At 46.6% G+C, this 22,202-nt stretch overlaps 1 protein-coding gene across 1 annotated transcript; it reads right to left on the reverse strand.

The window, feature by feature from the left end:
- Positions 1-878: 878 nt before the first annotated feature.
- pik3r2 (phosphoinositide-3-kinase, regulatory subunit 2 (beta)) lies at positions 879-21,682 on the reverse strand. The gene is made up of 16 exons (XM_057058073.1): positions 20,630-21,682; positions 18,375-19,204; positions 11,411-11,503; positions 10,322-10,396; positions 10,051-10,203; positions 9,274-9,484; positions 9,110-9,195; positions 8,937-9,039; positions 8,683-8,781; positions 8,391-8,571; positions 8,193-8,312; positions 7,976-8,118; positions 7,712-7,888; positions 7,561-7,632; positions 7,252-7,422; positions 879-7,124 (listed from the first exon to the last, which is right to left on the reverse strand). Exons 2-16 carry the CDS (start codon positions 18,691-18,693, stop codon positions 6,917-6,919), a joined length of 2,211 nt encoding a protein of 736 aa, XP_056914053.1. The 5' UTR covers positions 18,694-19,204; positions 20,630-21,682; the 3' UTR covers positions 879-6,916.
- Positions 21,683-22,202: the final 520 nt, after the last annotated feature.

Genomic DNA, 22,202 nt, shown 5'->3' on the forward strand with positions numbered 1-22,202 from the left:
CGTATCATAGCGAGAACCTTTTGGGTTTGGTTCCAACTCAGGCCTTTTGTATGTGGACTTTGCATTCTCCAGTTTGCTCCCACTGTCCAAAAAAATGCACAGTAGGTTGACAAGAGACTCTAATATTGTCCCTCAGATCAGGACATGTCCCCTTTATGACCTGTCCCTGGTACAGTGGGACCTCTACTTACGAACGTCTCTACATGCGAAATTTCAGGTTACGAAACGGGAAAATATTTCCTCTTGTTACGAAAGAAATTTCAGGACACGAAAGGCAAAAATACGCTACCGCTGCTACTAGCGGAGTTTAGCGAACACAAACATGCTTGTAGCTGCTCTGCCATTGGCTATCGCCTAGCATCTTCCTGTAATCCCATTGGCTAGGAGGGACGTCGATATGTACAGTTTGTTTGTATCCCAGCGTCGTCTTCGGGATTTATTGTGGGTGTTTGTATGTTTGTCCATTCGATGGCGGTGTTAGCACAAGTGTTAACGTTCGTTGCTAGTAATGACGGCTAATGTAAGATTAGCCTGTAATAAAGTTCTTTTTGTTCCTGGAGAAGCCTTGCCCTGAATTCCTACATTTATTGTGCGGTAATCTAATTGTAACACGTATTTGTTACATGTTTTGATGCATTTTTTATGATTTATTTAAAAAAATGATGTCCGAATTTCTGGGGGCTTGGAACGGATTAGGGCATTTACATGGAAAACACGTCTCTACTTACGTAATATTCAGGTTACAAAACAACTTCCGGAACCAATTAATTTCGTAAGTAGAGGTCCCATTGTATATTCCCTCTCCCATTAAACCATGAGTAAGGATAGCTGGGCGTTAACATGGAATGGAGGAAAATAAAGCAACACTGGGTCACAAATGTCATTTTAGATCTCTTTTATTGTCTTTTTAAACTCATTGCATCAGCCTAAAGAAAGAACCGTACAGAGGAAAGAGTACCTGTCTGTGGACAAACACAACTCTGAAGCAAGCGGTACACAAGAGTGAAAGAATAACGTTGCGTCTGGATCAAGACCAACAGAAGGCGAATAACATGAGTGGCGAGAAAGGGAAAAAAAAAAAAGAGTAACCGTTGTCCGTGCATAGGGGGCCGGGCACTCCTCAACCAGCAGGGGGCTATTGGCTGCAACAACAGTGCTCCCTCTGAGTTCAATTGCACTTGTAGAGTAGCTTTATCTGACTGTGTTTCCATTCTTTTTGTGTAAAAGAACAAGAAAAAGACCAAAACTAACGTCTTTTAGGGGCGTGGAGGCAGTGACGCTCCAGGCAGACACAACGGAGCAAAAGAGACGGTTACATTGTCAATAATGGTGGCATTTAAAAGTTCTGTCCACATTTCAAGATGTTGCTCCAGTTTTAACGTTTTCAATCCGCCCACCTGATGCGTCACCTCTCCCTCGCCTCCTCCAGGGACAACTTCACTACACATTGACCAAAGTCACAGGAGAATTTGTCAGAGTAATCAAACAAACGGCAAATCTGAGCGTTGATGACGTGGAGGAGAATGAAGGGGGGGGGGAGGTGAGGAAAAAAGGAGAAATGAAAGTGCAGTTGTCAACGTCATCATTTTAAATGCAAATCACACAAAAGCTGAGAATACAGTGGATACATTTTGGTCTTAAAATTGAGTTAACCAACCAACAAAGCACCTGAATCAGCTTTTCAGTTCAGCATCATTTGCATTGTAGTGCAAAAACCAAGAAAAAAGTTGCCTCTTGATATTCCTGAATTCCCATTTTTTTTTGTACTAAAACTGTGCTCAAGCAAATGACCCAAGTGGCATGTTTTTACCGTCTACGGGACTTTACCTCCCCAACAATGTCTTTGAACTGAATTAAAGAGCAGACACACACTGATTTCTACTAAATCTATACATGATCTAACAGCAAAAGAAGCAACAGAGTCTCAGATTAGGATTTAGTCCTGCGAGTACAAGGCTCAGTCTAAGGTGAAGTAGTCGACAGGTGAAGAGAGAGACCGCTAAATACCTGTATGCTATGGAAAAATATTTCATCTTATTATTCTTTGAAACCGAGGGAGCACTGTTCTCCTAAGTTTAAAAAAACCATCAGAAACATAGAAAACAGAACAAGCACTCATAAGATTTTCAAGTGTAAAATGACAGGAAGTAATGAAACAGAACTGAATCCATCACAGCCACTTGGAGGGACAGACAGATCAATTCTCAAACACATATTTACTATTTGGTTAATTACATCATGTAAACATTTGCATTTCTTTTTTCTTTTTTTTCTGTATTGATGAAAAAAACAACAACTCCAAGCTAGCTTATTTTTTCTTTATAGGCTCTTTATGAAACGTTTTCATTGATATAAACAAACCGACGACCGGACAGACGACGCTTGCAACTTAAAAACGACAAACCCCCCCAAAAAAACAACCGCGCACACAAAAGAAAGAAAACCAAAGTTATACTCAGGCACCATAAAAGAACACTTTCTAATGCCATCATTGTTCCATGTACTTAAATCTGTGTAAAGGAGTGAACATATATTGCTCCATCATCTTGTACCTTTTTAAAGATCCCCCCTCTACACGTGTGTTTAATTCCATCAAAAAACACACACCAAAGATCCAAAACGGAGGTAAGATGACTCACTCTGCAAAACAGATCAGTGTCCAACTTTTGGTGGATCTCTGCCTTTTGTGTCTTTCATGGTGCTGACTGACAAAGGGGTGACAGAACCGATACTTGAGTTCACGAAAACAGAAGAACTCCTTTCTTATATTTAATAAATGCAAAGCAGCCGAGGCTGCGTTCAACATATAGAGTCAGCTCTGTAAATATTAACACATGTACATAAGCTTGCTTCATCCTCTGAATGCACCTGATAATCATGCGTGAAAGATTAGATGTGCGCTGATCAACTGTAATCAGGGAAAGACAGTCGGTGACCAACCCAAGCTCACTGCAGCTGATAACTGGTAATGCTTGCACTTCGACAACTGCCTGGTTAAAATGCAGTCGTGGAGCAAGTCTTTAAAGAAAAGAAAGCAAAAAAAACCCGCCCTCATCAATGCCTCTCCCTGATTTGTGTCAAGCCAGAACCAAATCAGAATCACATTGTCCAAAAATATAGATATTTAAGTACATATCTCAAAATAGTAATTCTCTGGCGCGTCTCTCGTTCTGCGGACCTTTCACAAACGCCGTAGTTGCGTCGACCTTTGTGGCGCGAGAAACGCGTGCTTTGTGGAGGCCAGTTCAAGAAATATCATTTACAGTGTACCAAAGCCTGTGGAAAAATATTTCATTCCTTAAATGATTTTTGTAATGTAGACAAAAAGCTCTTATCAACAAGAATGCATATCTCATAGACGAGGAGGCTGAAAGCGCTCTGAACGTCTGCCCGTCTTTCACCGCTACTTCGTTTGCGCTGCATCTAGCTAATAAAACATCTGTGGTTGCGCAGCATATGGCGTATGTCGTGGTAAAAATAGTTCCAACGGTTCAGGGACCGTTTACAAATAAGTGACATAAAGCCGTTTTCTCCCACACGCTGCCGCCAGCATCCAAACGCAGTCTCGCCTTTTTCGCTCCCAATGCCTCCAACAGACGCACAACAGAAGATTCCACCAGCAGCATGTGGGGCAATATCTGATCCTTCGCTGAGGTGGATTATTTCTCTTTTCTTTGTTTGGTTGGGTTTTAAAAAAAAAAAAAAATTGGAGCGTTCTGCTGTGGACACATGTTGCATAACCAGACAGCAGCTATCTGTAAGCTTTTGTAGTAAAACTAACTCTGATGAAAAGTTAAACCTGTCAAGAACACCAAGGTGACATCAGAGCTGCACAAAGAAAGGGTCGCGCTGTAGGATAGGAAGGAGATACTGTTCGGAAAAAGAGCTTAAAATCCTCATCTTCATCAGCACTGATGGCTGAGCTTCACTGTGAGTTAATCAATGGTGGGTGTCCGGGAGACAAAAGTGCAGTCATGAAAGTGTTGGTCCAACAAACTGGGTAGAGGACGTTGTCCGTGGTGGATCCTGTCCAGAGAACACAACAACTTGAGAACTTTTAAACGAGCTTCCAACTGGGCTGGATGTGTTCACATTACTAGCAAATCTGCTTTACGCTATTCCAAAAAACACCAATAAAAGAGAGGAAGGGAGAAAGAAATCAAAAGCTCTGGTGCAGAGCGAGAGAGAGGAAGAGAGTGAGCACCGAGCTACCGTACAGCCCCCACCATAGAAGAAGAAACATGTAACAACTGGAGATGTAACAACTAAAATCTGTCAATCTATCATCTACAACATGCTCAGATTTGCTCTAAATCACACATACACACAACTACGCTCATTTATCCGATCAGTAAATGGGGCGCGACGTATGGCGTCAGCGGCACCATCCAGCAGAGCGGCGCCCCCTCCCCGCTGACCACGCTGAGAAGACGAGCTTGCGGCGACGACTGAAGGCACTTCTAATCTTCCTCGCGCGCGCGTTTTAATAGCCCTCATGCGCAGAAGCGCCGCCATCTGCTCTCCTGTAATTCTTGGGATCTTCTACGTGCCAAGAACTGTGCAAAGTTAAGTCCAGCTGACTCCTCCTACCTGAAATAGACTTTTGGGGTCGTGTGATCGCGTGAAACGGGAGTGGTTTGTTGCTATTCTATAGCAAAATTCCTCCTTTCCCCCCCAACCAGTCAGTTTTTACGGAATTAGTAGATTACTGTTGTGATATTTACATGTTATTCTCACGTAAGTAGGGCGAAGATTAATACTATTACTAATGTCGGTACCAGTTTAGTGACGGCTCCATGCTGAACTCCTTTAACTAAACAATGTTCAACCTCTCCTGGAAGCAGAACACATTGGTTTTGCACCTGGTGGCAGGACAACCAAAACATGCATGCAGTGGAAAAAAAAAAAACAACACAAAAGAACCAACAACCTGCAGCGGGTCGCTATAGAGAAGCTACGCAAATGCAGGTGATTCACTGAAAGTTGATGAGATTTTCGGGCCACTTTCGCCACAACTTTAAACCTCGCTGGCTTTTTACACGCCGAATAGAAATGTGAGTCGTTCGGCTCTGCTCACCCAGTCGAATAGAGTTAAGACGAGGTGTCGTGTTGTGGCGCCTCTGGAATCAAAGCCCGCGCTTTCATTTTTTGGACATAAAAGAGAGATTAATCCCCGAGGTCAACGGAGGGAAATGATCTAAGGATGGTGCATAATATTAAATGCAATATACACATAAAACCAAGCTGTGCATAGTGTTCTACTACACCGTATCGTACTGTGTTTCGTACTGCAAAAACTCCCCGGCGGCCGGCAGGTGAAATAAAGAACAAAAACAATTTAAATGATAGACTCCGTGCATGCTGTAGATAATCTCTCAGACCAAACAGGCCATGCTATATGGCAAAAACGTATTTCTTTTATCTTGCTACATGAAAAAAAAGCCTCCTTCATTTGGCTGACTGTGTGTCGCAAATACGCTGACATTAAACTCGATACGCTGTATCAAATATACTGTGTGTGAGCTAAGTGACCGGTTCTGTTTGTTTTCTACATCAATGTTCAACAGCTCTGTGAATCAAGCCTGTGATAAAATGATGATCAACAGTCTAAGAACGTCAGGAAGCAGGAAGACCTGCGCTAAAATTAAAACAATTAACATCCGTAAAGACGCCATCACTGCTAAAACAGTCTAATCTAAACAGAGACAAGGCAAATACAGTACCAAAATTACAATAATCATATACATTGTCGCTCTGCGAGTGTCTTGAGAACACAGAAAGAAGACACGCGGGAGGAGCGCTAACAGTTATACCTTAAGTCGATGGCTACAGGTGCTACAGTAGAGAAGATGAAGAGAGAGGAGAACGTTAGAGACAAAGAGATGCTTGATGCAGGAGACTTTCCACGCGTTAGAGGGAAACCTGAAGCGGGTGGAACTGCATTTATCAACGTACCTCATCAATATGGTGTGACGATAGATAGCATATATGTACCGTGCGTTACCCGCCTGTAATCCAGTAATTACTCGACGATTCAGGCAGAAGCCCCCGGAGAGACAGCCAAAAGCCAAAGGTTAAAAATATATGTGTGTGCATCTTTTAAAGCTATAGCTTTGTCTATGTCAACAGCTGCTCCTTCCTCTCCCGTCTGCCTGGACACGCCCCAGTGACACAGCCTCGCGGTCGTTCAAAGCTATTACTATGGCACTTAATCAAGCTTCAGTCTTAAGTCCCTCCCCACGCCGCCGTCCACATCCAGTGACAATACACAAACATCGCCCCCTCCCCTCCCTCGTCCGCAGTTTTCTCAGCCGCCTTCGGGTGTGAAGCGAGCCGAACCGGTCCTTTCAGTGGATGACAGCTCGGGCTTTTGTCGCCGGAGAGTTTGCAGGCGGTCTCGGGACGACAGATTGGGCCTTTGTCTGTCAGCGTTTTTGTACGTCTTCAAGGCACAAAAAAAAATAAAAATACGTGCCTCCTGTAAATTTCCTTTTCCCCCTCAACTCCCACATCAGCGCCTCTCCACGTTTGACAATCATCACTGTGCTTATTATGTCGTTTAAAAACACATGGATAGTTTTTTTTCCCTGTACCGAACATGTTTTCTCCGTCCCACACTTGGTTTATTCTAATGCTGCAGAGTCTCTCCTGATTAACTGTACAGTGTTTCGTTATGGGTGGAAGTGTGCTTATTTTGAAGCCCTGCAGACAGCACAGGCTGCTCCTTCTTGCTGGATCAGGTAAATCTAGTACCAGCCTCCAGCAAAAAACACAAATTTCAACGTGAAGCTGCTGAATCTATTTTTCTTATGAGAGGAATGAGGATTGTTCGGAGGTCACTCCAACACATGACAGTGAAACATAAGCGCCCCCACCCTGGTCGGTGCCGTAGTCTGCCGGGGGGGAAGGGGGTCATTCATCTGGGGTGCTGGTTCTGGTTCTGAGAGCGGGCCAGGACAGGGTGGGCCAGAGTTACATTCAGGTGGTCGTTGTGTTGGACCAAGGAGACGTTTTTGTAGTGGAGCACTAGATCTTTGAGGGATGAGTAAAGGTTGTAGGGCTCCGCGAATCCATAACCTGTGACCGTCTTGTAGATGACGCAGTGCTTGGCGTCGCCGTCCACACTGTAAAAAAAAGGACACGCAAGAGTCTTATGGATGCACGAAAGGCAGATCTGCACCTGCTTCTAGAAAAGTACCCAGAATGTTCCACAACTTCCCCCCTCGAATGAGATGTGAAACCAAAACTCACACCACGGAACAGGCGTAGGAGCCTTTCTGCGTCTGACTCTCGCGGATGAGGAAGGTCCCGTCGCATTTGCCCCGCAGCAGTTCCTCGGCGTGGCTGCGCTTGATGTCGCCCACGTACCAGGTGCTCTCGTCGTGGTGGGGCGAGCCCTCGTCCTCCTCCAGCGAGTAGGAGCTGATTAAACACAATTAAAGCAGGAGACGTGCAATCGCGCCATTAACAAAACACCGAGCTCCAGCCACTCCCTAAATTACAGGTGGCGGACCGGTAATCACGGGCCGAGCCGCTGAGCTTTTCACCTCAAATACTTACTCATCAGCTTCGTTCTTTATTCCCAGCCATTCGTTGATCTTCTTCTGCCTCGTCCCCTTCTGAGTTAGCCATCTGCCAAAAAACAGAGCAGCACAGGTTGAAACGCCACGCAAGCTGGGTCTCCCCCATCCAAGTTCCACGTCCCCCTCACATCAAGTACTGTTCTCTGATTTTGCGCAGCTGCATGAGATCCGGCTTGAGGCTGTTCATCTTCTTGTCGATCTCTCTGTTATCCGACACCTGCTGTCTCAGGTCCTGCTCCAGCTTTCTCTTGCTGTCGTGGATCTCTTTCACGCGCGACTTCAGGCGCTCAGAGTTGCTCTGGATCCTAAGGTGGCGGGATGACAAAGGCGGGCTCTGAAATTTCGTCTTCAAAGGGGCGAAAGGAAACAAAGAGGCGGAAGCATCCGTTTACTTTTGGATCTCCTTCTCGTTGCCTTCCCGTTGGAATCGCTCCAAAGACTCTCTGCTGTAGCGCTCCTGGGTCTCACACTGCTCCTCAAAGATCTTAATGGTCTCGTTGAAGGCCTCGATGGCTGTGCGCTTCATCTGCAGCTCCTGCACCGACAACAGACGTTCAGCTTGACGCGTGGTCGCACGGACAACGTCAGACCGCTGAACCCAAGTCTAACCTGTGAGGTGCGGGTGTATTCCTCGTACAGACAGTCGTACTCCCGGCTCTTCTCCTGATACTGTTCGTGGTAAACCTTCAGCTGCTCCCCCACCTCCTCGATGCTGTTCTCCTTCACCAACTGAGCAGTGCAGAATGAAGATAAGATCAAGGGGCGCACAAACAGTGGAAGAACCCTTGTGGTGAATCAGCTACCAACCTGCTGGTATTTGGAAACCGGGTACAGGAGCTTGGTGTCCAGTTTGGCGTTGTACTGAGCCAGGGACTCGTGGCGATAGTGATTGATGAGCTCCACCACGGTGAGAAAGGTAAGAGGCTCGGAGAAGCCGTACCTCGCCTCTCTGTGGTAGATCTTTATTAGCTTGTTATTCCCTCCTTTCCTGTAGAGGGCGACAAAGAAGACTAAAATTAGCACTGGCAATCACTCTTTTTTCCAAGAAGCTTTTCAGCAAACTGACTTGATATAATTAAAATGAAGAAGGTTGCTCTACCTGAGAGTGAGGGTGTACTCGCCCTCCAGTTTACTGGAGGCATCTCGGACCAGGAAGGTGCCGTCTGGAGTGTCTCGCAGCTTTTCGTTCACTTCCTCTCTGCAAATACAGTGAGGTTATTTGGCACGATTATAATTTCCACAAAGAAAATACTGGGAAAAAATGACCAGCGTCAAGAAAAACAATAATCCCAATCACGAAGCTCCAACTCTAAAGCCAAATTTCCCGATGACGGATGTCCTGCAGCGACCTACCTGGAGATTTCTCCCCAATACCACTCAGCATCAGTCAGCAGGCTGCTCGTGTCGGTCATGGCTGACGGCGCCACTTTGGACTTGGCTGGCTTTGCTGGGAGAACTGAAGAGACAAATTACAATCACTTCAAAGCAGAGGCGTCGCGGCTCTTGGTGCTCTGATTGGACAGTACCTGGAGGAGTGATGTCGCGCTCGGTGGTTCTCTCCGTCAGCAGCTTCTCCACAACGAGTCCAGCAAAATCCTCATCCAAAGACGTCCTGCAAGAAAAAGGAACAATTCCAAGTCAGGGCTGATTCTACTCATTTGGGATATTTGAAGAGTAGATTTTCCTGCACCAGTGGGTCGATGCGCTGGTCCGTATCAGCAGGGGGCCGAATATCTGCCCCAGTGTTTGTGCGTCCAGGCTGTTGCTGGCCTGCGCCTGGGTCACCTTGGCCAGGTGGGTGAGGAGATACTGCAGGGTGAGCCGGTGATGCAGAGGTACGGTGGTGGCGTTCTCAATAACCAGGCTCACCTCTCTGTCCTGGCCTTCACCCAGAGCGCCATCTGGAAAGGGCGTTCGGACGGTTCAAATCTCTTGCGGCGCTAACACAAAGTGAAAACGTGTGGACGCCTGCGCCAGTAAAGGACTCCAGTGTTAGCGTGAAAATCACACTGTTCTTTGTGCGGAGAAGAACAAGATGGAGCATTTCTGGCATATTTCAGTGACTTCATCCTCTCCTGACAGACCGCTGTTTTCCCAATGCTGACACGCAAGTGACCTCGATCTGCTACATAAAAAGCTGCCTGCACGACTTTTACCTAAATTACAACTCCCGCAGGACAGGAAGGTGCCTTTCTAACTTCTGTTTGTCCTCATGCTCTTCCCTACATTTGAATCTTTGTTTTCTTTTATCAAAATAAATGAAAAAAGACATTAATTATGCATTTATTTTCATTTTCCTAAAAGTGCCAAGACTTTTAGATTTTATAAGCTCATTAAAGAACAAAACAGCCAAATTATTCATGCGGGTGAAGCATCAACTAGAGCCAATGTCCAGCTTGTGCTTTTATACATTAACATACATGCTAACCCCTGCTAACGGTCCTTAAAAAAGCACATTTGCTCATACCTGCTGCCTGATTCAGGGCCTGCTGCTTCAGAGTGACTGCAGTTTGAAGTTGGGGGTAGATACAAGCAGGAATGAGCGGTGATGGGATGTCCTTCAAGTACCGCAGGACACACTCAGACAGGAAGCCCACGTCTTTCTGCCCAAGGTCGCTCTCTGGAACCCCAAAGCAGTTACAAAATCAGTCAAAGAATAGAAAAAGATGTAAAGAACCGGGACACGGTTCGGGAAACACCTCCTCCATCTCGGAATCTACAGCCGAATCCAAACTCACCGGCCAACAGGCTGTATATTGGGACATCAGAAGCTGAAGAATCTGCTGTCCTGTACAAGGCCTTGGACTCCAGACCTGGGAGACGGAAACAGCGTTTGAGCACAGACACACTCGTTTACCAGCTGATAATCAATATCACTGCAGAACTGAATCAATTTGGCACCACGGACGCGTCCTCAACAGGCTGTGAAAGAACCATTCCCCCGTTCTGAAACTGAATTCTTACCGTTGCCGCATGCACCTCCCAGAAAGAGAAATATTACAATGCTGACACAGATGACACTCAATCATGCAGCTATATGATGTCCCAAATATCTCATGCACAGACACCGTTGGAAGGGGAAAAGAAGACACACGTTCCAGATTCCTTGCTGGATTATTTCAGCGATACGCAACATTAAATCTAAAACTGGAGCGAGCCATTATTTAAAGCAGACCCCTCTGGCGCTGCTGGTTAGGTTCATGCCAGGTTAATGAAAAGTGGGAACAATAAAGACATTTTTCAATGAGTTCAAAGCTCTCGTGATATTGGAATTTCTTTACTGTCATTGGTTGATGCAGATTTACACAAGCTGCTAGATTCATCTGCACAACTGAGCAGCCTATAAGTCAGTTAAACCAAAACTATTACACAAATATTGTAAAAGAAAATATATACTAAAAAGTATTTCCATTCAACTGATGACACTAGTCCTTAAATTTAATTTAAGTTTTTTTTTCACTTTGAATTTAGAGTTATTCTCCAAAAATGAGGCCCGCCTCAATATTTACAGAAATATTCTTAATAAAAAGTTCAAAAAGGGATTATTATCATGTGATGTGATAAACAGATGCTTATTACACGGATCTTTCCTGAGAAGAGCTTATTCAAATCAAAGCCATAACATCAAAAAGGTGTTTTACATGCTTCCAACTCTGCCTGAAATTTAAAAAAAGGAGCCAGGATGCATCTGTGCGAGTGCCTGGCTGGACCCACATGCCCATACGTCTACACTTTCCAGCGCTGGCGTGACAGCGACAGGCAGATGGTGGGAAGATGAGGGCCAGACGTGCAGCGGGGGAAAGCGCTGACTGGTGACAAAGACGTACCTCTTTTCTCTATGGCTTGGATCAGGCTGACGAGGGCCAGGGGGGCCGTCTCTGGTGGTGTGAACTGCTCGCTCAGGTCCGGCATAGAAACAGCTGAAACAACAACGCAAATCACTGTTACGCTTCTGGCGCAGAGCACCCCCGCCCCCCCCCCCCACACACACACACACACACACACACACACACACACTCAAAGGCCACTGGCACAGTTAACAAGAAGCAGTTGGAGACGGCGAGCATGAATAATCCAAGTATGCACTAAATCCACCAGCAACACCGTAAAACACCGTAGGGTGGAGATCGGTGTCCGTTTTACAAGAGGCACACCTGTTGGGGGGGGGAAACGCGGCGGCCGCCATGGGATTGGGAAATGTCGCGCAAGAGGCGGAGTGATTGAGAGGAGGTGGTTGGAAAACAACTTCAGGGGGAGAGAAAGCGGAGGAAAAAATAGTCTGCAGATAGTGGGCAAAAAAACCACAAAAAACAATCTACTTCACGACTCCCCACAGACCAAATCAAACATCTTTTCAGTGCTTGAGAAAGAGCAAAGGAGAAAGCAAAGAGGGGGGAGAGCCGACATTCCCTCTCCTTTTCTCCCCCTTCTCTTTTCTCTCCTCCCCTCCGCTCCGTCCCGCTCGGTGTTTCGCCTTAGCTCTTTGCGTGAGTGGAGCACAATAAAGGGTTTAATCAAAACTCCTGAACAAGCAAAAGCCCCGTGGCGGCGTGCCAGACTCGGCCCGAAACAGGCAGGCGAGCGGCGGCTCCCGCTCGGCCCCCGGAGCTGGCCTGGAGCTGGGGAGGGGGGTCGGGGTGTGAGGGATGGGGGTAACAACGGTAGCAGGGAGGGCCCGGCTTGGCCGGGGCTTGGCAGCAGGCTCCTGTTCCTGGCACGGCGTGACTAAACCACTGCTGATTATTAATTTGGGGAGTTCAGACAAGAAACGCCGCATCAGCACATTCCGCCCCCCCCCCCCCCCCCGTTCTTGTTCTCTGTTTCTCTTGATGTCTCTCACCCTCGGTGTCCTTTGCTCAAATGCATTTTTGCTCTCGCCGGACTTTCTCTCTGGTTGCTTTTCTTTCTCTCACCCAAGTTTTATTTTACTCGTCTTTTTTTCTCTCCTCCCCCTCGCCGTCTCGTCTTTATCCCCGTTGGTCAGTTTGGCTGGCCGCCCCCACATCTTAGCGTTTCTTTCTTTTTTGGAAAAAAAAAAAAAGGTGCCAGACAGCATTCACACAGTTGTGATTCCCAATGAAAAAAAGCCAAAAAAAGGCTTTTCTGAGAGGAATATTTGCAGTTTCACAACTAAAAAAAGAGGTTTTTGCTCTTTATTCCAAAAGTTTATTCGCCGCGGTTTGTTTAACTTTGTAGTTTACTCGATCGGTGACAAATCGGTGTAATTATGTCATTTCGCAAGCGCTTTCTCACGATTCATTCGCCCGCACGAGGTCCACGTTGCGAAAGCGCGGACGCAATTTTAGGCATTTGGCAAACTTTTACATTTGCTTCTGCAGAAACAGTTCAGGAGTAACTGAGCGAGATAATTGATAATAATGGTGCTAATGCTTCAGAGCGTGCACAGGTAATTTAGTGCAGGACAGAAAGGAGGCAGTCTTCCTGGAATTCACATGGACGTGCGGTTCTACGCAAAAACAGCTCGAGTTAAATGAAACGGAAAATATTTTAAGCTATAAATATTCCGATTAGGGTGGAAAAATAGGCCCAAATGTCCTCATCTCTGTTTATTTCACCTTTCATCCTTAAAGAGGAGAAACAAAGATTTTTCTGTACTGACAAATTTGCAGCCACAGCCCAACTCAAAGATGTGAACGTGATGGATGCTTGTACACCCGTGGGCCTCGCCGTCTCCCACAGGCAGCAGCGGTCGGCGGGATAAAAACTGTTGCTAGGAGAGCATTAGCTCAATCCCCACATTTGAGAGAGATTACAAAAGTGAACACGTGTGACTAAATTAGTCTGATGACAGATGACACCTGATACCTCAGTTGCTTTTTCCCCTTTAGAATCATCTCAGGTTGTTGAGAATTAATATGGGGAAACAAGAGCAAGAGCGACTTCAATTAGAGGCACTTCCTTGGCTGCATACTGGGACGCCGGCATGTGACTGGACATGCCCTGCGAGGAGATCATTACATGCCAGTGAGCGCGGTTTGGCACTCTTGCATCTGCACAGGTAACCAGGTGACGCCTGGCGTGTTTTGTACCCATCGAGGCTGTTTGGCTATTTTTTCTTCTTCTTGGAATCGTTTCAAGCTGAACAGACGAGTTTGCGTGACTCTGCCTGCAGTGGTTCTTAATCAAAAATAAATATGATCAAAATAAGCAAGCTGAGGTCACGCATGAATGATCCCAACTGGAACTGGAACAGAGACGAATGTTGCTGATTGCTGCACGACTGTTGATCAGCCCGGCCAGCAGCTGGAAGTAGCCTGGATGGAGCAAAAAAATATATCATCCAGATCAGTACGCTTATGTAATCTCTCCCCGCGCTTCGCACCAGACTTGGTTTCCCCGCTGATGGACGGAGAGAGGGAACGGAGAGAGGGAACGGGGAGAGGGAACGGAGAGAGGGAACGGGGAGAGGGAAAGGAGAGAGTTCCCAGTTCAAAACCATTTCAACCTGTAGTTTTGTAGCGTTAGCGCGCAGACTGAGCATTAAAAAAAATATGGCAGGTCGTGAACAGAGAATATTCTGTCCCGGGTCGGCCGTACGTGCACGCTACTGAATTTCAATGCACGCGAGTCTCTCCGCAGCTGTGTGAAAACTGACCGCGCGACGTTGCACGTGAGGATACATGAGGTGCGGGGGACACAAAATGGCAGCCACCGTCGTGGAGCGTGGCGTTAAATAAATGGCGCAGTTCTAATTTCCTGGCAGAAAAGCTTCACCTTTCATCTGCTTAACTCACAGATGCTTCTCGGTGCCCGTTGTCTCAGCTAAAGGTCTCACACACACCTGCGGCTCAGTGAGGCCAAAACTTCTTTAACCATTTAGGTTTTTTTTTAAATATGCAGAACATTTCTGAACCATCCCAGCTACTCCAACCATGTGGGGTGGTGACAAGGCCAGTTGGCGTCTGGATCACACCGGGCGTGTAACAGTGTGTTTGCCGCCGGTCATGTTTCACTGCTGCGTGTCCTCGCTGCATCGCAGCAATGCGTCCCCGCCACGCCGTCCTGTCCCGTCCCAACGCGCCTCAAAGCTGCGCAGCGGCAAAGAACTCGTATTGTTCCTGACGTTGATCGAAGGATACTAATAAAAATTCTTGGTCTACGTCTCATTCGGGGGGTGAACTACGATGAGAGCCTGGTTGAAGCTAATCAATACCAGAGGCACACGGGGCTGTTGTAATACAACGGAACTTAGATGTAACACAGGTATGTTGCCATGAATCAAAATTCCTTGATCATTAAAAGATCAAATGCCAAGGATCCTTTTTTACTTTGATCGTTACTTCTGTTGTTTCTGCTTATTTTGTATCAAGCTAGAAGCGGGGTTTGGGGGGGGAGTAAAGGGCAACAGTACAGCCAAAAGCAGTGAGTCAAACAAGCAGACTCCACAATAAAAGCGCCAACAATCATGACTCGGGAACTTTGAAGGGTTTCATCTTGGGCTCCTGCAGAAATGAACAGACCCCGTTTGCATTTCAGTCCTGCTTTTAAGAAACCCTGCAAACTGCAGTCCAGTGGATTTCTGGTGCGCTGGGGTTGTTAATCATTTATAAAAACAACTTGGCGCCTAAATAAGCTCTCGTTTACAGCTGTGAACGCGCTCCAGAAAATACAAAACCTACGCGGAACTCTGGGAGAAAGTACAAAAGTGAGGGGAGAAATCAAACACAGCTGGTGTTTGAGAGCGCTTCAGCCTCGAACGCTGCCTCCATTTCCCTCCCTTTTCCAGCCTCTTCACATCTTTCTCCATTCACTTTCTCTACTGTCCCGTCCCCGCCGGAGCCCCCACCCTGTGTTCTTTGAAAGGGTTTTCCTGGTAAGGCGCAGGGAACCGAGAGCGAGCCGAGGCCTCTCCTTTCTGAGAACTGGCGCTGCGAACATGGTTTATGGCCGTCCAGAGACAGTATCAGATGTGTACGCGAGAGAGGCTGCAAAAAAAGGGAGGAGAGACGAGGAAAAGTGGCGAGAAATGCGAGAGGAGGGGGGAGGGAGGAGTTTGCAAAAATGCCAAGCCATGGTTCACTTCAGCAGGCAGTTAAAGTGAGGCCAGGGAGAGGAGAGACAGAGAAAAGCTCCTTGGGTTTGTGGATGTATTCGAGCTTCAAGCCGGACAACATTTGTCGCTTCATATCTGTGGCGTGAATCATCCTTTCTCTCTCTATTTGTCTCGAGTCTTTTTGAAAACCGCCCCACAAATAAAACCCGTTCTGAGGAATGGTTAATGTGGATTGGGGGAAGGTCAAACGGAGCAAAAATAAACAACCCAAAAAGGCCTAAACAGATGCTCTAATGCCACATTTAATGAAGCCGTATGTAAGAGATGTAATTAAAGGAAGCAGTCGTGTTCATGGTGTCTGAAGACGCACACCTGATGATGACCTGCTGATTTTCTTAGGAACGAGTTAGATTCAGCAAAGTTTAGCTCCTTTAACGCTACCTAATGGTGGCATGGACGTTTCAAATACACCCATTAGTATTTTGACCGTGGCTGCAGTACCAGCTTTGACCACAAACGTAAATTCGTCGCCTTTATCACAGCGAATGCAGCAACTCTGGAGAAATCTCCTGATTATAAGGATGTGACCAGCATGGGATAGTTTTCCAACTGACAATTGATCGAGCAAATTGGATATTCGGTGTCCTTAATCAGGGTAAGAGATAAAGAAAGTCCCGTGAACACTTGGAGTCACGCTTTGGTCGCGTGCACACCGAACTGAATGTATGTAATTCGGGTCCCTGTTGACAAAATGGCTCCTGGAACCAATCAAACCGCTGCGAAACTGGGCAGACATCAGTGAGCGGAGGCCAACGCTGCCGCTACGCTGCCTGCTGAGAATCGTTTAAACATCAGCCGCATATTTAAGGCGGAGCCAAATGTTACGATCCCAGCGAATAAATGGTCCACGCCCACAAGAGCTCCATTCACGTGACGTCTGGGGGCCATGAAGATAAGATTGCTAAAATGTAGACGTGAGCGATTCTAATCCACAATGCTCTTTTGGTGCCGAGCCAAAGTGTCCAACATTCAGCCACGACTGCCCCCCCCCCCCCCCCCCCCCCCAGAGTTTTACTTCTTCTGCCTCTGTCGCTCCACATCACCCACACAAAGGCCCGCTGCCTATCTGGTTGGTCTCACCGTCCATCAAACCAAAAGGACACCGTTGTCCTCACCTGCCCGTGCACATTCTTTACAACCCTCTTTTACTGCTTTGGGTACATCAAGGCTTTCGTTTGGTACGATTTTATTCTGCCACAGCGCTGACATTTCCTGTTTTTGGGGACTTTTCCAGGAAAGAACGCAGATAAATGAATCTGAAAGAGTGAATTTAAATGAGGCCAAGTGTACTTTGTTATACGTGATGAATGGCCAATTGGCTCGAGCAGAGGTAATTCAGAGTTCACAGCTTATGTTCTCAGCGCAGGACTTATTCAAAATGTCACATAAAAAAAGCAGCAGAATAACCGAGTGTACAACTAGTGACAGAGAGAATTTCTTGGTTTCGTATGCCAAATGTTATAAAATCTTTTGGTTATCTATTTTGGCTCTGGCGTCTCCTGCAAGGAAGAAATAAATTACCAGTGAAGCAAAGGAATAGGAATGAAGAGACAGTGGAGAGTGACTTTGGAAAAATTCTGGTAACAAATCAAAGTGGGTTTTAAAAAGAAAAAAAGCAAAACAAGATTCCTTTTCCAATTGTTTAAATAGGTTTAGGGTGGAAATGAATCGTGTGAGCCAAGTCCAATTTCAGACTAGAAGCCGCTGCAGACATAGATTGCATGCTGATTTTCCCCAAGTCAGGTTGAAGATGTTAAAATGGTAAAGACAATTTTTTTTTTTTTTTTTTTAATTGCTAAATATTTGTGCCCCCTCTTAGATTTGGCAGCAACTAAAGGCGATAATACAGATTACATGACTGTCCCAAGGGATTTCCAAAGAGATCCACAGATTTGGCCACATTAAAAACCTCTCACACCACATCTGTGGCTCCTCTTGACCGCGGTCCAGAATCACGTCACTGTAAATTCTGAACTAAAATGGTGAGAATATTTCTGTGGAGATAAACTGGTGCTGCTTGGACGGCAGAGGGAATCCTGCTGAATGTAAAGGGGACCACACAGACGGGCTGAATCCATGCCAGACCAGTACAGGAGTCCAGTAAGTAGATGGATTATCCATTTATTATTCAGCAGAGAGTTTTGTTAGCTGTTCTTCCAGAGGGGTTAGGCTTGTGACGTGCTTTAAGTACAGATTAAAGGGTCACTCTCGGGTCACGGCCATATGTGAGAACCCAACTCCAACAACCAATTACTGGTTTATACAGCTGGGCGCACAGAACCGCACTTTATAAATCGCCGCATCTTTACAATTTTACTTTTAAAAGCGACTTCGCTGGTGCTGTGAAGCGCCCAGCGTGCCTGTGGTGGATGAAGAACATCTGCATGTGTCTGTCCTGTGTTATAAACAGAAGGGGAAATTCGGATTCTGCTGTAAACACATCTATTTTTTGACGCCATTTTGAGTGTCGGTTGTTCAATAAAGTAAACAGACACTACATTGGCGCACCAAAATTGCTTTTGTTTATTTGCTGAATGTGCACACACACAAAATTGTAACGACGGTGAATAAATACATAAAATATCACTCACTATTAGATATTCTAATTGTTTACAACTAACACAATAGCAGTAAAATTCAGATGTTCATTTCAATTGAAGCAGAATTTAAAAGAATCTTTCTCACGGAGAAAAAAAAAAAAAAAAAAAAGATCCTACCTTGAGATGAGTCTGGCCGAGGTGCAGCAGGCAGGGGGCGCTGGGACCTGGGCTGAATGGATGGCAGCGCCATCTTCATCGAGCCCACGAACTTCACATACGTGCCGGGGAAGTCGCCCCTTTGCTTGGTGCGCTCGTTGTACCCGAGGAGCCAGCCGAGGTGCTCCGGCTGCTCCTCGCAACCTTCGCTGTAGTTGTCCATGGACAGGAGGGATGCCTTGCTGACTGTCAAAAGATCTCCGGGCTGCAGATCCAAGTCCTCCTCTTGGTCCTTCGTAAATGAATGAAGGGCGACGTACTGGAAACCTTCCACCGCCATTTTGTTAGGAGGGTAAGACTCAAAATGGCCGCTGGAGAGAAGACTCAGCTTCGAAAGCTCGGCTGCACCAAGAGGGTTTCGGCGGTATAGAAATTCTCAAACCCCCCCCCAAAAAAAGGCTGATCAGACAGTAAAATGTTGGCGTGGGTATGGTGGTTGAGGGAGATGGGAGAGAAGGGAGGGAGGGAGAAGTCACCCGAAGCTGAGCAGCATTTTGAAAAGTCGATAAGGTTGTGCCGCTCTCACGTCCGCCGCTTTATTTTAGACCTGGCCAGTGTTGCTCGACTGGTGCACTTTTCGCAACTTGAAGCCCCGGTTGAGCCAGATGATGGAGCAGAGGGAGAGCGTTGGCAACATGCTCCTTCGAGCGCTGGAAGCCTGCTGGTAGGGTGTTGTTGGAGCAGCCGAAAAACGATTTTCGCCAGTCAAAGGGCCCGTCGGTGCTTCAATTTAAGTAGGTCCTCTTTGGTGGTCTCAGGCTCCTACCTAGTCTGGACTGACATGTGATGACCTACAATGATGAAGGGAAAAGAAAAAAGATTTTAAAAATAAATCCACAAATTGGCCTCATAAGGATCGCGCCACGTATGTGCAGTGAGTGCGATGACACGTAAAGAAGCCATGTCTGAATGTGGTGCTGTGGCACTTCCGCGCAGTCGTATAATCCCCCGTTAGGACGGTGAGATCGGGTGATGTTGCTGCGTCATGGCCCGACCGGCCCGTTGGTCCATCCACGTCCGCAATGGCTGACATTCGAAACAATCTCCTCTTTAAGCAGGACCCAGAAAACCTTATCCCGAAATGACCTGCACCCCCCCCCCCCCCCCCAAAAAAAAAAATGCGACAAATGGAGGAGAAACTGAATAATCTACGCAAATGGGAACGAAACGGTTCCTCCAAAAAATGAAAGCAACCAGGTAAATCATGCTGTACCTAGAGTTCCAGATGAGGTCACTTCCCAACTGAAGCCACCCAAAGCTTCCAAAACACCAGAAAATCGATCACTGAATAACTGAACAATCAGCAATGATTATATTTATTGCTCCGTAATCTCGATTATTCTGTGATTGACAGCATTGCAAGAAAAAAAAATCTGTCCGTAAATAGCTAATTATTACCAGAGAGGAGATTTTATCAGAATCGAAGGTTCTAGAAAGACCATCTGACTCAAATCCAGCAGCACCTTGATTAGAAATATCCTAATTTACAGGGATTACAACTAACAGATTACGAGTGTTGAGAAAAAGGGGTCTCGCTTTGGCCATATAATATTTGGGTGATGCAGCGAAACCAAAAGAGGAAAAAGCTAGAACAAATTCAAAATGGCAACTCTGCTGAGAGATGAGACAGGGAGAAAGGAGGAGAGAGAGATTAGGGTTTCCAGATTAAGCACGACATCTGTGGTCTCCAACCAAGGACAATGTTGGTGTTACCCTCTCTGGACGGGATGAAAAGATGTGACTGAGGAGATGAAGCAGGTGGACGGGAAGGATGAAAGGGACAGAGGGGTGGATGGAAGTTTGGGGCTTCTGCAACGCGGGTAATATTCCGGGCGACTTCCCGAACTGTTCGGATCCGCAAAAACCACAGGCCCGGGTCTGCAAGGCCCGATGTTGTGTAATCGCTTCCAAAACGCTCATTACTGTGCAATGTTTAGAACGATACCTTACCGGACGCTTTGGTAAAACTAGGTGAGGTTAAAAAATGAGCCGAAACCTCGGGTTCGGGCCCACGAACGCCAGCGTGCACGCTTTCAAATGTTAGTCTGGATTATGCTACCTCCTTAGCGTTTTTTTTTTTTCCTCTTTTTTCTCTCCAAGCGATTGTAGTTCGGTTTAAAAAAAGCCTCCGACGGTTAAAGAAAGAGAAAAAAAAGCGTCGCCTAAAAAGAAAAAGGAGTTTTATCGCCGACGGGATGCGGCGTAGCGGCACTCACCCCACGTTTGGTTGAGAGAGAAGCCGGACGGGCTCAGCCAGACTCTCCATCCACAACATCCTTCCAGTCGAGAAGCAAGAGGTGCCAGGCGAGACACGTGGCACTGGCATACCCAACCACAGTCCGCAATCCTCACACCACCAAACCTCCCCCTACCCTAAACCCCCTCCCTCCTCTCTCCACCTGCTCCTCATCCCCCCCAAACACTAGACTTGCTTCCGACACCCCCCCTCCTCATCCACAGCCAGCGAAAAAGTCCAGTTGTTTTGGCAGTTGCCATGTTTTTGAGTGTTTATAGTCGCAACGGTGCCGAGGAGGAGCGCCAAAAATGTGCCCGAGATGAAGCGAGGGGACGTGCGGCGCGCGGCGCCCAAGTAATCCTTTTGTGTGATAGAGTTCCAGAGCCAGAAAAGTGGAGGAGGACGAGAAAGGCTTCATCTCTGCTCCGGACCTGGTCTGGGAGCGTTGTTGCAGCTCAGAGTTGAGCTGCGGCAGCGGAACAGCTCGGCGTCACCGGATCCATCCTTCTCTCACCCCCCCCGCCCCCTCTTTAAGACTTTTCCCATTCAGCCAGAGCAGAGAGCAACAGAAAAGAGGGCAAAAGGAGAGTGAGAGGAAGAGGAGCAGCACTTTGCTATCAGCCAAGTCCAAACGGCAGAGAGAGACCACAGGGAAATAATTAATGAATAGGCAGCGAGCAACTCACTGTTGCTAGAGAGAGGGAAAGCAAAGCCTGCGCTCTGATTGGCTGCAGCTCAGGCCATGTGCTCAGGAGTCACCACAGACGCCGGACAAATCAAGGAAATGTTCTAATATTAGAAAATGTATCCAGGCAGCCATCAAAAGTCCCACTCCGACTACTGCACCTCTCTCTACGCGCTTGACAATTCCCGCCTTTGCGGCGGGAGCATCTGCTCGTCACCTCCGAAGTGGCGACTTAAGGAAAATGGAGCGGCCGCGGGATAATGATGAACGGCAACATGGAAACACCGAAAGCGTCTGATTGGACGGGACGAGGCGAGTCACGCCGAAGTTGTGCAATCAGGCGAAAGGAGAGGATTTGAAAGGAGGATGGATGTCAGCAGGAGAGGAGAAACAGATACTCTCGCTTTTAGAAAACAGCAGCAGCGCCAGGCTGGGGATAAATAAATACAAATATATGCCTGCGCAACATTAAACGGCAAATGAGCCTGCAGCCTTTAACACTGACATTCCATATTTATTTATTTATGTGTTCTCTTTTGGTCTCACTGCACTTCGAATACCTCTGTTTCTAAAAACAACTCAGTTCTTTGTCTTTTTTATTGCCCTCTCAAGTCTTGATAGCAGCCTGGAACACACATTATCCTTCAAATTAATCTTTCAATTTCACAGAGATGCTCTTAACATTTACAGTCATAGGCCTTAACGTCAGCGTTGCAGTCTAACAGAAAAATATTAACAAATGTGGCTTTGATTTACAAGAAACTATTGCTTTGATCTTTTGGACTCATCTAGAATGGGGTTAATTCTCCAGGGTGAGTTGTTTCTGAGGCTGTGAGACGGTCAGATTTTACTGTAAAAACATAAAAAT

Source organism: Takifugu flavidus, chromosome 15 (genome assembly GCF_003711565.1).
Source record: "Takifugu flavidus isolate HTHZ2018 chromosome 15, ASM371156v2, whole genome shotgun sequence".
NCBI lineage: Eukaryota > Metazoa > Chordata > Actinopteri > Tetraodontiformes > Tetraodontidae > Takifugu > Takifugu flavidus.